The sequence below is a fragment of the Anser cygnoides genome, chromosome 16, assembly GCF_040182565.1.
Source record: "Anser cygnoides isolate HZ-2024a breed goose chromosome 16, Taihu_goose_T2T_genome, whole genome shotgun sequence".
NCBI classification, from domain to species: Eukaryota; Metazoa; Chordata; class Aves; order Anseriformes; family Anatidae; genus Anser; species Anser cygnoides.
Window position 1 is genome coordinate 412575 of NC_089888.1, and position 15978 is coordinate 428552.

At 64.2% G+C, this 15978-nt stretch overlaps 1 protein-coding gene across 3 annotated transcripts in view; it reads right to left on the reverse strand.

The window, feature by feature from the left end:
• Positions 1-818: 818 nt before the first annotated feature.
• SLC12A5 (solute carrier family 12 member 5) overlaps positions 819-15978 on the reverse strand; it is a 30215-nt gene continuing 15055 nt past the window's right edge. For 2 of the 3 annotated variants that reach the window (XM_066978019.1, XM_048050600.2), the window contains exons 7-26: positions 15719-15960; positions 15436-15647; positions 13753-13920; positions 12808-12906; positions 12549-12606; positions 11593-11767; positions 10515-10633; positions 10051-10149; positions 9852-9971; positions 9514-9618; positions 9261-9429; positions 8256-8451; positions 7968-8137; positions 7741-7872; positions 7350-7457; positions 7071-7193; positions 6805-6992; positions 6536-6550; positions 5875-6008; positions 819-5415 (exon numbers count right to left, since the gene is read on the reverse strand). In XM_066978019.1, the coding sequence (XP_066834120.1) occupies positions 5324-5415; positions 5875-6008; positions 6536-6550; positions 6805-6992; positions 7071-7193; positions 7350-7457; positions 7741-7872; positions 7968-8137; positions 8256-8451; positions 9261-9429; positions 9514-9618; positions 9852-9971; positions 10051-10149; positions 10515-10633; positions 11593-11767; positions 12549-12606; positions 12808-12906; positions 13753-13920; positions 15436-15647; positions 15719-15960 (2724 nt within the window). In that variant the 3' untranslated portion in view covers positions 819-5323. The remainder of the gene's footprint in view (positions 5416-5874; positions 6009-6535; positions 6551-6804; positions 6993-7070; positions 7194-7349; positions 7458-7740; positions 7873-7967; positions 8138-8255; positions 8452-9260; positions 9430-9513; positions 9619-9851; positions 9972-10050; positions 10150-10514; positions 10634-11592; positions 11768-12548; positions 12607-12807; positions 12907-13752; positions 13921-15435; positions 15648-15718; positions 15961-15978) is intronic. The other variant, XM_066978020.1, reaches the window with a different exon arrangement.

Sequence of the window (15978 nt, forward strand, 5' to 3'; positions counted from 1 at the left end):
TTTTTTTAATTTAGCATAGCTTTTGATACTTTCTCTGGCAGTATCCTTCTGGACAAAATACCGAGAATACAGCCAAATACATATTATGGGGAGTGACCAGTTGGCTGACAGGTCAGGCTCCAAGGGTCACAGTAAATGGGGTTGCATCACAAATCGTCAATCAGTCGTCAGTGGGGTTCTGCTGGGTGCCACAAACGGGGTGATGAGAGGCTGGAGAGCAGCCCCACGGAAAGGGATCTGGGGGCTTCGTCGGGCAGCGAGCTGACCCTGGCAGCCAGGAGAGCCAGTCCTGCCCTGGGTGCCTCAGGCACGGCACGGCTGCTGGCCAAGGAAAGGGGTCCTGCTCTGCTCGGCCTCGCCTCGAGCGCTGCGTGCACCACGGGACAAGGACATGAAGCTGTTAGGGAGGGACAGGACCCAAGGGAACGGCACGGAGCTGCGGCATGGGAGGGTCAGGTGAGTGTCAGGGGAAGGTTCTGCACCCAGAGGCGGTCGGGCACTGAACAGGCTCCCCAGGTGACAGCACCGAGCTGCCGGAGTTCAAGGAGCGTTTGGACAGCGCTCAGACACGGGGTCTGGTTTTGGGTGGTCCTGCGCGGAGCCAGGAGTGGGACTTGGTGATCCTGGGGGGTCTGTTTCAACTTGAGATATTCTACAATTCCATAAACTGTGGCACTTAACGCCGTTCCTCTCATGCTTTGCTTCCTCTGCAATCTGATGCTCCAGTTGTTGGTTGCTCCTTGTTACTGAAATGGAGGCAGCCAAGTGCAAAGTAGCTGTGGAGACCCTGCAAGCAAGTGAAAACCCCATGCAAGTCGTGAAGGGTGTAATAAAATCATTTATTGCATTTTGTGCAGACAGGAGTCTAGAAAAATGAATACAGGTAAAGCGGTAAAGCATTAACAGGGAGCATTCAACAGCTGAGGAGCCACTCCTCCATTAATACCTGCACAGAGAACACAGGGTCTGTACTGAGGCGGCCTAACGCACAATACTGAAACAGTCACAGAAATTAAATGCAAGCCTAATACTCTTTTTTTTTTTTTCTTTTTTCTTTTTTGGTTTGCAACCTGTTTTATTTACAAGGTTTTAAACTTAATTGCATTGCTCTGCACACAGATTCTCTAAAACACAAAGCATACTAGGTCACTACATGTCTATTGAAATATTGCACTCGAATAAAAGTCACTTGAATGGACGCAGAACATCTAGCTACAGTGATTAAAAGATTATTGAATGAACTGACTGGGTGATAACATTCATAACAAATATATTGCACATGTAGCACAGAAAGTGTTGTAACCAGCAACTCTCAGACCTGCCGGGCCTTCTGCTCGGTTTCAGTCCTGCTACAGAGGAGGGTCCCGACCCCCCCTGCGCCTCGCTGCGGCCCCGTGCAGTGGCTGCCTGGGGCAGCCTGGGGGTGCGGGGCCCCCGGGGCAGAAATCGCCTCGTGCTCGCGCGTGTGCCGACAGGGAGCTCACGCTCCTGCCATGGACATCGTCTGCACCATGGCGAACAGCAGAAGGATGCTCCTTGGGGAAACTGAACACTCACAGAGGCCAAACGTGCAGGGCTGGGTTTGTAAACTAACATGCAGTGCTGTCTGCTAAAACTGGCCCTCTCCAGACCAAAGGCAAGTGAGAACTCACCGTGGAGACCAGCACCTTTCCTGCCGCAGCGAGTGCTGCCTGGCAGGGGATTGAGGCAGCCCAGGCTGTGCCAAGAGCTGTGCCCTGTTCTTGCTGGAGGATGAGGAAGGGAAATGCTTTGTTTCAGTGGGACTGATGGAAACAGCTCGCCTTTTGGCTCCCTGGAGGAGCCAGGACTGCAGCTTTACCAAGGGAGGTTGAAACAGTGCAGAGGGGAGCGGGACCCGTTTGGTGCTGCTGGGAAGCGAAGAAGCAAACCCGCCTGCCGAGCAGCACACTGGCCTGGTGTCACCGCCGCTCAGCAGAGAATTTCTTCCCTGATAACCCGCGTGTGCAGCCAAAGGAAGAGCTCTGCCTGGCCCTGATGCTCCTGCCACTGGCTGCTGCTGCCATAACCCCTCTGCGCTCGGGCTCTCGCTGCTGCCTCCGTGTGCAGGAGCTGGCTGAGGCTCGCTGCTGGGCGGCCCCGCAGGGCCGGGGGGCAAAGCCGGGCTGTGACCAGAGGGTGACCGCGGAGGGGCAGCATCGTCTGCAGGGGCAGAGCCGTTGGCGAGCGTTGTAGGCCAAACAAGCGTGGTGCTAGCACATGAGATGAGTGGGCAGGTCAGCGTGCATGCCTCCTCTGGTACTGCAGAAGTGCTTCAAATACTTTGGGGAGGCTGAAAACAGCACATGAGCTTGTGCATGGTGGTATAGGGGCAGAGCCTGGCAAAGCCTGTTTCCCACGGGATTGTCCTTGCCCCAGGCAAAAGGAACCTTTTACCTGTGGATGCCCCCTGCTCTTGTAAAAGCTCTGAGCGAGTGGCAGAGGCAGTGGCAGGACCAGGAGCACTGCTCGGTGTGTCTGTTCTGCTCATCGGCCCAGAGCCTTTGTGCTGAGACTGCGTCTCAGCCTGACTTTCCTCTTCTGTAAATGCTGGGCTCCCCTGGCAGCAGGGAACCAGTCTCTTGGCACTATCTATCTTCCACACCAGTCTGTGATGCAACCTGCTGCATCTGTGCAGCTAGCTGAGCTACCATGGCAGAAAGCCTGGCTGGGGCTGGGGCTGCTGCTGGAGAGAAGGGAGGCACTTTGGGAGTGATGGAAATGTAGGAGCAAGGTATAAACAGGCACAGATGTGCAGCTGGGGCTTGGTTTTGGTCTGGGAGTGTGTCCAAGTAGTCTCTTAAAGCAAAAAAAAAAAAAAAAAAAAAAAGCCAAAAAAAGAGCACGAACGAACCAAAACTTCTTTCTATCCAAGCAGCCCCATATAGCTTTGGCCTGGAACTGGAGGAGTAGAGAAGCTCTGCAGAGGAAGAGGGGACAGAGTTTTCCTGTGCAGAGGGAGCTTCCTGCCCTCCCGGAGGCTGGAGCTGGGGGCTGCAGCTGGCCCCAGCCCGTAGGACGGGTGGGCGAGCACGGGGCTGGCTGCCAGGGCCGCGGGGCTGGAGCAGGTGCCAAGCGCTGCCCAGCCGCCCAGGGGGTCGCTGCACAGGACCCGCTCCCTCCCTGCCGGCCGGGACGCTGCGGGCTGCACGGTGCCGCGGGGCGAGGGGAGGCGATGGGGCCGTCTGGAGGGGGCGGAGGAGGAGAGCTCCAGCGCTGGGCTCAGCTCTGGCCGGGTCACCCTCACTGTCCACCTCGCGTGGAGGGGACAACGTGCTGCTGTGCAGGGCCAGGCCGACACAAAGCAGCCAGCACTGCCAGGAGAGGGCAACTCTTAGCAGGCTGCACTTCGAGTGGAAGCTCAAATCTGCTGTGAAACAAGTTCAGAAAAGTCTGTAATTTCTTTTCCCTGAAACTCTTAAGAAGCTAAATCGAGAAGAGAATGAACCCACAACCTGGCCCGTTCCCAGGGACTGCTGGTGGCTGGGGAAGGCGACGGCCTTCACCGCCACCCCAGGGCACTCGGTGCCGGCGGATGGGCGCCCTTTTCGTGCAGGAGCAGCCTGTCACACCTCCGTCCCCACAGCCTGGTGCTAGCATAGCCCTGCATCTCTCAGTATAGATATAGATCTCTATATATAGACTTCATCTGGTTCTATTAACATAAATATGATCACTTTAAAAATACACGTACTGTATTATGTACACTATGTACATGGGGCCGGGGCCGGATGACGGCACGCCATGGCTGCCCCCGGCACCGCTTCCTGCGTGGTTCCTGGAACCGTTCACATTTGTTAAAAGCTCCTCAGTTTCTCTGGCATGAGAGATGCTGTGGGGGACGGGGGTGGCTCTGCAGCTGCTGCCGAAGGAAGGACATGTTTGAGGGGCGTCCCACGCTGTCCCGCCGCGTCCTGCTGCCTGCTGCAGGGCTGTGGCGGGAGGGGACGGGCTCCGGACCACGCCACCCTGGCCAGCGGCTCCAGGGGCTCTGGGTTCTGCCCCCGGCACTGCCCCAGCACCAGCGTGGCGCTGGGGAGCAGGAGCGCAGCCGCGAGTGCCAGGGGGGCACGGGGCCCCCTCAGCCACCTCCATGCTGCAGGGCCCAGCCAAAGCTGCCGCAGCAGGGCTGAGACCAGTCAAACAGACTTTGCATATGTTAAAAACTACCCGCAAATCCCAAGTTTCCTAGAGCCCCACGGCAGCACCTGTGCCTGCCTGGGGCCAGGGTTAGGGGCTAGGGTGAAGCCCTGCAGACGCAGCGGGACGTGGGGGACCTGTGGGCTGGTCAGCGTGGGGTCCAGACAGCCCCCAGAGCCCTCAGTGTGGCACGAGTTCTGCGCTCAGGCCACGAGCAGGCACAGGTGCCTGGGGTTGGTGGCACCCCCGCAGTACCGAGCGGCTCCGACTGACGCCGTGCACAGAGGGGGCATCTGCTCCACTGCAGACACTGTGGCTCCAGGCAGTGACTGCAGCACAAGAGCCAGGGCAGAGGGAGACGGGGTCAGCGGGGAGGGGGACAAGGATCATCGCCACCCACCCCAGGCCAGAGCTCATGCTGCAGTGGGATTGCAGCTCTCAGGCATCCCGACCCCCTCGGCTGCCCCCCACCCTCTGCCCCCTCCAAACCATCTCGAGTGCCTCTCCGTGAGCATGGCCCATGGCCTCCAGATGGGCAGCAGCGGTTGGGGCTCTCCAGGCCCAGCACAGTCAGGGGCCCCGGCCCTCCCAGGGCCAGCGGGCACCGCCAGAGGTGGGGAGAGGAGCATCCGGCGAGGAAAGCATGCTGGTGGCCTCTCTCTTCTCCCAGCACCTCCACAGAGAGGCAGGGCGTGAGCGTCAGGCATCGGGCAGTCACAGGGCACAGGCACATCCAGCCAAGCTCCGCAGGGGGGTAGCAGCACAGCAGGGGCCGGGAGCCCATCTCGGCACAGCTGCCCTCCTGCCTGGCTGGGGGGGCTGCGAGGAGCAGCGTGGGGGCTGGCAGCAGGGGCTGGCCCTGCTGGGGCCGGCGGTGGCGGCAGCGCTGGGCTCCGGTGCTCAGTCCGCGGTACACTGTATATATTTATATATAAACAAGGACAGCAGTGCTGTGACGTTGCAATGAGGAACAGCTGCTCTGGTGCTGGATGCTCCCGGAAGATCTGGTGCTGCAGTTCGAATGGAGAGATCAGGGGCACGGCTAAAGCCAGGTGAAGTTTTTGCGCACCGGCTGCCATCAGGCCTTCCCTCCTCCCCTCCAGGAGCGCGGTGCAGGGGGTGGCGGGGCTCTTGGGGTGTGGACAAACCTCTCTTGCACGGTATTTCAGGAGTAGATGGTGATGACTTCCCGGCCCCCACCACGCACCAGAAGCACTCGGTCCAGGTGCTCTGTCAGCACCTCCAGAAACTCCATGTCTGCGTGGCTGTCAAGGAGGAATGCCAAGCGGGAGCACGGGGACAGCCCCGCACCCGGGGAGCCGAGCCTGCGGCACCTACACCCCGGCACCAGAGCTGGAGCTGGTGGGGTCGTGCATGAGCCAGGGCTGGGGCCAGAGCGCACGCCTGCGCTGGCTTCATGAGACTGGGACCACGTCTGAGCCCCTCGCAGCAGGCAGCCGCCCCCGCGATGAACCGGCACGCTCACATGCGGTGCAAGGCCGGGGGCCTGCCGCCCTCCACGGACACAGCGCACGCGCCAGGCAGGCAGGCTGCTGCCATTGACGCGGTCGGGCTCAGGCAGAGGCAGAAGCCGCGGGAGTGCCCGGGCTCAAGCACCAGAACAGTACAAGAGCTCCGGCCCCCACCGGAGTCCCAGTCCCCGGCCCCCCACACCCTGCAGAGAGGCGCTGAGCCCCGGGGCAGCAGGAAGGATACAGTTTTCATCCCCTTTCCGGTTGCGGGGTGGCCCCGGCATGTTCAGCAGGACCAGTTTGGCATCCTGGGACTTTTTGACGATCACTTCGTTGAGCTTCACAGCTGTGTGCATCCTCCTCACGTTGGACTGGTTCCTGGGGAGACAGCACACGTGGGCACAGGGTCGAGCACAGCAGCCACATGCAGGACCCCAAGGGCCCACGGGGCAGGCATGGGGCGCAGGACCAGGCTGCGGCACGAGCTGCGGGCACACCGAGCCCTGCCTGGCACGGCCACTGGTGGTGCCAAGCCCACACCGGTGGCTGCGAGCTGCGGGGCTGCGCTCGGTGTGCCTGCTCTGCCTGCTCGGGCCGAGCCATGGGGGAAGCAGGAGCAGGCAGCACGAGCGAATCCATGTGCACCCGAGCCCAGGCTGTGGGCAGCTGCCCGCAGCACGACGGGGCCGGCTGGATGCCCGTGGGGCAGCAGTGCCCTCGCTCAGGGCTGGCAGCCGCTGCCCCCGCACCGCCGGGCTGAGCCGTGCCATGCCGTGCCGTGCCGTGCCGTGCCGTGCCGTGCCGCCAGCAGCCGCTGTGGGCTCACGGAGCCGCCCTTGTGCACAGGGCCCGCGAGCAGCTGCCGGTTCCCCCACCCTGGCCCCAAAAACACCCCACATACTTACAGGTTCTCCCACTCTCTGCCAGGACCACGATGGGGTTGGGAAAAGAGAGAAAGGAAGAAGAAATGAGTGTCAGCCACGCACCCCAGAATCCCCCAGCACCCCGTCCTCCTGATGCCTCTGCATGGGGACCCCGACCTCCCCCTCCCGCCCACCCCCTCTGCACATGGGGGCTCAGAGCAAGGATGGAACCAGCACAGCCAGCCCCTGCCTGCACCCATGGGCCTGGTCAAAGTGCACGGGGGACGGGGCAGCAGCATGTGGGGCCGTACGGCTTCATATTGAAGAAGTCCTTGATGCCCTCAGGGCTGACGGGGCTCTTGCTCTTGTTCTTCTCGGCCACGGTCTTCTCCTTGGTCCAGGTGAGATGCACTTTCTCAGGGGCCGTCTCTGCCTCATCGGCAGGGGACTGGGAGCTGCTGGAGAAGGTGGTGGCGTTTTTGTCGTGGATGAGCTGGACCTGCAGCAGAACAGAGGGGAATGGTGGGCAGGGGCCAGCGCTGGTGGCCAGGCCAGGACCCCTCGCACGGCGCCTCACCTCCTCCTCCGGCTTCTCCTCACCGTCGCCCACCTGCTCCTCGGGGACACTCAGGCGCAGGCGTGTGTTGGCTGGGTTCTTGCGTCGGATGGAGCCGCGAGACTCGTCCGTGATGCTCTGGATCTGTGCGGGATGGGGGGTCAGTGTGGGGAGCAGGGCAGAAGAGGGCTCGAGAGGAGGCCCCAGCCTGGAGCTCCCGCAGGACCAGCACGCGCAGAGGGGAGCTCAGGCACAGGCACCACGGAGCCAGCTCCCACCCAGGCTGTCCTGCGGCCTCACCTCCCGCTCCCGCTCGTTCTTGGTGAGGTGCATTTGCTTGAGGATCTGGGAGCGCTGCTCCATCACCAGCGTCTTCTCATAGGTGTAGGCAGAGATGTCGCTCTCATGCTGTGGGATGGGGAAGCAGGAGAAACTGTGGGGCTTGGCGAGCAGCACTCCCTGCTCCCCACCCTGGCCCTGCGTGTTCCCATGGACCTGCGAGTCCCTGTGGTGCTGCGCATCTTTGCGAGGCTGCCTACCTCCGCAGCTCTGCACATGACCGTGATGCTGTGTGCCCCTGTGCCCCCAGCCTCAAGAGCTCCGCGGTGCTGCACGTCCCCGTGGCAGGGTCTGGCTGCCGCTGCCAGGCGCAGCACCCTGGGCCATGGCACACCCCCAGCCCAGCACTCACCATCTCCACCACCTCCACCTCCGCTGTGATGCGCAGGTGGTACAGGAATGTCGTCAGGTCCTTCTTCATCTGGATGCTGTTGTCATCCATCTGTGCCACCGTGAAGATACGCATCTTGCACTTGCGCCAGACCTGTGAGGGAGGAAGGGCGGGAGGGAGGTGTGGGCACGGCATGGTGGGGACGGCCCTGGCCCCAGACCCCCTACCTATCCGCAGGGCAGAGCTACCTTGTGGTGCCGCAGGAGGAAGGGCAGCAGCATGAGCATCCCCCCGTCATGGACAATCCACCAGACGTCGATGTGGCCCTCCGAGAAGCGCTCCTGGTTGCCCGGGAACATGGCGACGTTCTTGGCCACCAGCAGGGCCAGGTGCCCGGCCGTGGTCTCTCGCACCAGCTCTGGGAGGGAGGGGAAGGGAAGGGCCACGTCAGCCGGGACTGCTCACGGCCGCGCCCCAGCGACGCCCGGGACAGGGACCGGAGGCGGGGGCACCCCGCCGGCTCCGCGCAGCCCTACCGATGAAGTTCCTCCAGGTCTGGTGGTCCTCCTTCTGGCGCCAGCTGCGGGGCCAGCCCACCAGCACCGTGTTGTGCTGCAGCCCGCCCAGCCCGCTGGACTGGATGAGGTGCGACATGCCGTCCCGCAGGTTGGAGGAGATCACCACCTGGCAGAAGCCCTTCACCTTCTCCGCTTCCATCAGGCGGCGGATGGACTGGCAGCGGGAGAGACGGCGTCAGGGAGCCCAGCCCTGAGACGGCGCCCGCCGCGCACAGCACCCGCCAGACCGGGGCTGCCCTTGGGGCAGGTGGGGTGCAGAGGGCTGGGCGCTGGGGGGGGCGGGCTGTGGGGTGCGGGCTGTGGGGTGCGGGCTGTGGGGTGCGGCGCCCCACGGCAGGACGGCAGCTTGGGGCTGGGACAGAGGAGGCTCGTCTGCGAGCAGAGCTGGCACGTGGCTCTGCGCCGTGCCGAGCTGAGGGTGTCCCCGTGCCAGGGCTCTGACGGGCGGCAGAGCAGCAATTAGAGTTATTTACTCAGAGAAATTATAACATGTCTGCATGGGAGAGAAACTGTTTGCTTCTGAGGGCTTAATCTCATTAATGTGCCGCCTGGCTGGTGCGGAGGTGCGGGGGGAGGAAGGGCTCTCGCTCTGGCGGTGAAAGGCTCCCTTTCTGCACAGCCCGATGCTGCGGCCACGAGGGCCGTGAGCAGGGCTGGGGCCATGGGGCCACAGCTGAGGGGCCGCTCAGCCCAGCAGCACAGCAGCCCCCCGTTGGTGCTGTGCTGAGCCCTGCAGTGACAGCCAGGAGCCAGGACCAGCACCTGGCTGGTGCCAGGCGTGCTGGGGAGTGGTGCAGGCGTCCCAGAGGTTCCATTGCCCCCGCTGTGCCAGTGCTTTCCCAGTGCAGCCCCGCAGAAGGGCAGAAATGCCCTGTGGTCTGCAGGGACACTGGGGCAATGGCACGGAGCTGGCACCAGCCCCAGCGCAGGCGTCGGCGCAGGGAGGGACTGGCGAGCTCTCACCTCCTCCGCTCTCTGCGCCTGCGGGTGGTTGTCCAGGAAGGTCCCTTCCAGCACAGAGGCCACAATGGTGAGGCCCTTGCCTGCTTTGAGCTGTGAAGTGAAGGACAGGAGCTGTGGGTGCACCACGTTCTGCTCCTGATCCACACGGACCAGAACCAGCAGCTGGGGCCTGGAAGGAAGGTCCTGCAGTCAGCGCCTGCGGCCGCCCTGCCCCGCGCCACGCCACCGCCACCCCTCCACCCCGCGGCCTCACCTCCAGTTCTTGGTGTGGGGGGGCCCTTCCTCCAGCCGCAGCAGGGCGTAGCGGGCAGCGCTCAGCGACAGCCCCCGGATCCCGTCACCCCACTCCTTCTCCGCCCTGCAGCACGGGGCAGCGCGTCAGGGGATGCTCGTGGCTCCGGCCACCAGCGCCTGCGCCGCGGCAGCACCAGGAGCCCGCAAGCAACGGAGCAAGGCAAGAGGCGCTCAGCACCCGGAGCATCCCGGGGGGAGCAGGTGGGTTGTGCGGAGCTGAGGACCCCGGGCACTGCAGACCCTGCTGCAGGGTGGGTGGCGCTGGCCAGGATCTGCCAGCCCCTGAGCCGCCCTTACCCGCGGTACTCGATGTATTTGTAAATGAGGCCGGCGATCAGCATGGCGACCAGCGCGTAGTACCAGGAGCAGATGAACATCAGCGCCAGGCACAGGCTCATGCCCAGGAAAGAGAGGGTCCTGCAGAGGGCACCACGCCGTCAGAGCCCCACAGCGCGGGGCTGGGACCGGCCGTACGCCCGCCGCCCACCCGGCTTACCAGTGGTAGTAGCGGAAGCGTGGCCGCCAGTTGGGTGTCCGCAGCAGCGTCTGCACCGCGCAGGCCAGGTTGACGAACATGTAGCACATGAGGAAAAACCTGCGGGAGAGAAAGAGGCTGAGCCCGGCACACCGGGCGGCTGGGCTGGACCCGGGGTGCAGCCAGGCTCTGCTGCACGCCCCAACCCCACGGAGCCGGAGCCGGCCGGGGCCCTGCCCACGTGCACAGGGAGATGCTTCGCCCCAGCTGCGCTGGAACCAGTGGGGCCCCACACCCAGGGCCAATGTGGTGCACCCCCGGAGCGGCCTCTTTGGGGGTTAAGGGGCTGTGGGAGGCCGTGTGCTTGCCCCAGCCCTCCCCAAGCAGCAGAGACCTGCAGGGACAACCTGCCCAGCGGGGGCATGGAGTGCGAGGCCCGGCCGCCCCCTTGCTGAAGGTGCGTGTGGACAGAGCATGCTGCCTACATGGACAGGATAGGAGCCACCTCGTCCAGGGAAGCGATCAGGATCCCGATCTCACAGATGCAGGCGGTGAGCAGCAGAGCCCATGTGGGCTCCCCGTTGGCTTTGCCATGGCCGAAGACCTGGGAGCGGGGCAGGAGAGCAGAGCGTTAGGGGCTGGGCGGAGGCAGCTCCGTGCAGCCCGTGGACGCAGCACGCAGCCTGGCCCCAGCACAGGTGGTGGAGGCCAAGCTCCAGCTTGGGAAGGGGCCCAGGTTCAGTGTGCCACAGATGTACCGGTGCCATGCACCTCCTGGCCGAGCTGCTCCTGGGGCGGTGACGGAGCTGGGGAGCAGGGGCCAGCGGTGCAGGGAGTGTCCCCACACACCATCCAGAGGCTCCTCGGCACAGCCCCACAGGGCCAGACCCCCCCCCATGTACCAGAGGCTCCACAAACTGGTGCAGGTCCCACAGGGAAGTGGTGACAGGGCCAGCAGCACGGGTACAGTCCTGTTCCTGAGAGCCAGCAGCCCGGCCTGCCCCCAGGGGCTGCAGAGCAGCCCCGGCCCCCGGGACCCTCGCCAGGATGCCAGGCAGCCGCATCTCCTGCAGCTGCGGGGGCGCGGGGAGAGGGGCAGGCAGCGGCTGAGGGAAGGGTCTGGGGGGGGGCTGCGGACGCATGTCTGGGCGCATTAGAGGGCGCAGGCTGCAGTCCTTGTGAGAACGCTCAGAACATGGCTGGCAGGGTGGAGGAGCACAGTTAAAATTAGCCTGCTCTTCCCTGGGGGGAGCTGTCGGTTTGGATTTGGAGAGACGAGGTTGTGAAAACGCGTCTTCAGAGAGCAGATAAAATATTAAGCGGCACAGCAGCAGGGGGGAGGGGGATCCTGACCTTTCCCAGCACTCTCCTCCCACTGACATGTCGCGTCCAAACCCATCACGGTCGCCACAGCGCCGGTGCCCGCGGGACGAGGGCAGGCTGCTGGGCTGCTCTGCTGGCAGCGGTGCCGGGCCGGCAGCGTGGGTGCCCCGGGAGTGCCGCCGGGGGGACGGGCAGGGGATGCTGCGGATCAGCAGCTGCACGGGGTCTGGGGACACTTACCCTGAGGAAGGGCACAATCCCATCCCTGGAGATGGCTTGCAGGAGGCGGGGGGCTCCGGTGAGGCTCTGCAGCCCAGCCCCACACGTGGAGAAGAAGGAGCCGATGACAATGACCCATGGGGACGGCCATGCCAGGGTGCCAACCACCAGGTTCCCATTGACAGCTTCACCAAACCTGCAGAGCACCAGCACCGCTCACAGCTCCGTGCCCTGGCCGAGCCCCAGCCGCCCTCGCCCTGAGAGTGTCGGTGTGGTGCTGTTGGTGCAGGGCCAGCTGCCGGCGGCCGGCTGGCCACCATGGGACACGGCCAGGGAGGGACGGGCCGGGCCGGGCCGGGACAGGAGCGGAGAAGGGCCCTGCCCTGGCTGCTTCCTGTCGGGCACGAGCCAGGCAGTGGGGGCTCAGGTGGCTGGGGTCCATCCCAGCTCCTCGCCTGTGGCTGGGGGGGGGAAGCCCAGGGGGATGTGGGACGGGGCCTTCCCAACCCCTCTGCCAGGAGGAGCCCAATTAAGGCTGCGTGCAGCTTGGATCCAGTTTGTGTTGGTGCTGGCGACCCAGAAGTGTCACCCACCACGCGCAGCGAGCTGGGCTGCCCTACATACACGCGCGTCGTGGCGCGGGCAGCGCTGCCTGTTGACAAACAAGTGTGCTGCACGCAGCCCGGGGCGGGAGGGACCGGCAGCGGGTGAGCAGCAAACCACGGGGGGAGAGGCACACGAGAGCTCCCAGAGCCTGTTACAAGCTTTGCACCCCCAAGAGCCTGCCCCAACACGGCACACAGCCTTAGTGCCCCCCCTTTGCGTACACTGTCCCCGCCAGTCCCACAATGCCACCGTGCCAGTCCCAGTCGTCCCAGTTGTGGCTCCCTGACAAGCCCCCCTGCAGCTGTCCCTGTCCCCAGCCTGTCCCTCCGGGCTTGCCCCACGCCTGCCCCGCACGGCCCGGGGACACTCACTTGTCGCGCAGGACGACACCCTCGATGCACGCCCCAAAGAGCACGACGGAGCTGATGTCTGCCGGGCAGTCAAGGAGAGCCTGGAAGATGCAGAGCCCCACACACCCGCCCCGCCTGTCCCCGGCCCCACACAACAACAGAAGGGGCAGTGGGACCCATCTACCTTGCCAGACCCCAAACCAGAGCAGTCTCTGCCCTGCCGCCACAGCCTGCGGGGCCTCACCCATGACCCACGGCGCTGCCGAGCCCTGAAGGATACAGACCGCAGAGGTGGTGGCGATGGCCAGGATGGTGCCTGTGGGGATGGACTTCTGCGCGTCCCGCAGGTCCCCGGAGCGGTTGGAGCCAGCCATGATGCCTGGGGAGAGGGGAACGTGCCAGGGGTGGGGAGCTGCACCGCCGCACGTCCTGGCCAGCAGCACGGCCTGCACCGCGCACCGGCACAGCAGGACTCCCGCTCGGCGGCGTGCCGGGGCATGGCGCGGGCACACGGCTGCACCGGAGCAGGCTCCCCACGTCCCACCAGCACTTTCCCACCTGACCCGCGGTCTGAGGCCACTGAAGCATTAGGCACAAAACCCACTTATGTGACTTGTCTCATTAGCCCTTAATTAGCTCAAGCAGGGGAGTTAGTGGCAGTGGCTGCAGGGAAAGGGTCTTGCCACGGCTGGGCCAAGGCCGGTGCCAGCAGGTCCAGCACGGCCCCACGGATGCGTCCCCGCAGCCTGGCTGCTGCTGCCGCGTGTGGAGCGGGATCCCGCAGCGGGGATGCAGCTACCTGTGGCTCAGCCTGCATTATTGATGTGACACAAATCCATGAAAAATCACACCATGCCAGCAAGTGAGCGCCAGGCGGGAGTGCACCAGGGGCCGTGCGTGGAGCAGTGTCGCAGGGCCATCAGACCCCAGCACTGCTGGGCCCTTCCAGTAAGTGCGGTGCCAGGACAGCCTGCGGGGCGTCCCACCGGGCTCTGCAGCAGGACTGGGGCAGGGGAGGGCTCCTCCTCCCCCGGGAGCTATAAATACCGGCGCCACGGGTACGTCAGCACGGCGGAGCGAGGCACCCGGCTCTGGAGCTGCGTGGGAGGACGGGCTGTGATCCACCCCCGCGCCGGCACGGGGGCCGCGGTAGCGGGCGGCACATGTGGGGCTCTGCAGGAGCAGGCACAGCGGCACGTGCGAGCGGGGAGCCGGCGGCACCCACCTGTGACCGAGGGGAAGTAGATGCCCACGAGCAGGGTGAAGTAGGAGGTCATGTCACTGAAGACGTAGGGCTGGTCCATGTCCACTGGCGTGTCAGGGGGGCTCACGGAGGGCAGCCCCCGCTTCTCCACGATCACACCCTTGGTCAGGTAGGAGCTCCAGAGGTTCTCTGTGAGGAGGCACAACCAGCGCAGCCAGGGTGAGGATGTGGCTGGAGAGCTGCCCGTGCATGCGGCTGCATCCTCGAGCCCTGCGCCCAGAAGGGACAGAGCACGGGGGTGCCCAGCAGCACGTCCCCTGCCCAGCCTCGCCAAGCACAGCCACAGCCAGGGCTGCTGGTGTCCGGCCGGTGGGGGATGGCACGTGCCCAGCCTCCGATGGATTTCAGCAACACCTGGGCCACGGGGACACTGCCGGCAGCACGAACGGGCGACCAGAGCAGGTATGTCCTGCTGCTGGCAGCGTCCCTGCAAGATACTGGAGCAGCTGACATGGGATTCCAGTAGCAAATAATTAAGAGGGTAATATAATTAACGCTGATCAACATAGGTTTAAGGAAAGTGGATCGTGTCAAAGCAACTTGATAGTGTTTTTGATGGGATTATGAGTGTGGGGCTGATGTAACAGGCTTAGTGTCCCTGCGTGTGCTGCCTTGGCCACAGATTGCGGCGAGAAACTGGAGCAGCAGAAAGCAGCCAGCACCATGGGCACGGCTGGGCAGGGGCTGGCTGCCCTCACTGCAGCGTCGTGCTGGGGCTGCCCCGTGGGGTCTGTGCAGGTGCTGCAAGGACCAGCCCGAAGCACCTGGCACTGCACATCCCTCCCCAGGAGCGAGACGTCCCCTGACCGCCCCCAGGTGACAGACGGGTCTGGCAGCCCCCGCTGAGGCACAGCCCTTGCCGGCTGCCACCGCAGCCCGTCCTCACGTGAAAGGCACATTTCTCCCCGCAAGGAGGGACCCAGAGCCTAGGGCACAGCCTGTCCCTGCACCTCCCAGTTCAGTTGCAGCAGCGGAGGCCACCAGCAGCCTCCTGAACACTCAGCAAATACACTGCACCAGGTCCCCTCGCTGTGGCCCAGCAGCCGCAGCCCCCAGGGCTGCAGCTCTGACAGCCCAACACCCTGACCGTGGCGAGGAGCACCGTCCTCCAGCACCCGGCTGAGGAGCATGAGCACCTGGGAAATGCACCAGCAGCTCCAGAAAAACAGGTCAAAAGTGGCTCCTCCCAGCGCATTCACGAGGTTTTCTGTGCCCTGGCCGCCCTCCAGGCCCGGCTGCAGAGCAGCTCCTGCTCCCCAGCGCGTGTGCTCCAGCAGCAGCAGCACCGTACCCCCAAGGGGCAATCACTCCTCACTAAACCTTGGGTCAATATCAGGCCTTCCAAAGGCAAAGAGAAAACAAAGGGAGGATTTATTCGTCCCCAGCCTTTCAGTGTCATTCAGAACTGTCAGGCTCACACTGACTGCTCAGAGCACCTGGCTTGGTCCTGCGCTGCAGCCGTTCGCACCGCTGGCACGGCCGCACCTCAGGGCAAGAGCATCCCCACGGCAGGGCTCGCTCGCACTGCCCGCCACCTCCTAGGCCAGGGCTGGCTTTCTGCTCCATGCAGCTGCCCAGGGGGCAGCCACCCACACACTCGATGCCCGCCCTCTGCCCGCGCCCCCGTCCCCGCTGTGCACTCACCTTGGATGAGGCCGCTGGCAGCACCAGGGATGCCCTCGATCTCGGTCACGTTGTTCATGGTGAAATACTCGTCGCAGGTGGCGTTGAGAAAGCGGGAGGTGCAGAAGAGCTCCCAGAGCTTGGAGCCCACCGTCTCGTTGCCCTCCACCACCACCTTGGTGCAGAGGTCGAATCCGTGGCGCGAGAGGGTCCTGTTGCCCAGCAGGCAGATCCTGGGGGGCGGCAGGTGCTCAGCAGCGTGCCGCCAGCCTGGCCCCGCCGCCCCGCAGGACACCATACTCACGGGAAGCTCGGTGGGTCGAAGGCTGACTTAATGACACCGGCATAGATGGCAAGGATGGAGAGGATGACGCAGCCCAGGAAGACCAGGGCAAACTTGTTGACGTACTTGACACCCACGAACACCACGGTGGCCATGCAGGTCAGGACGCAGGTGCCATAGACGCGCATGTTGTTGAGCATCGCCGCCGCCTCCCCGCTGGCATCCTCGGCCTTGAAGATGGCCATGGGTGGGAAGATGTAGGCCTGAAGGAAAGACGTGGC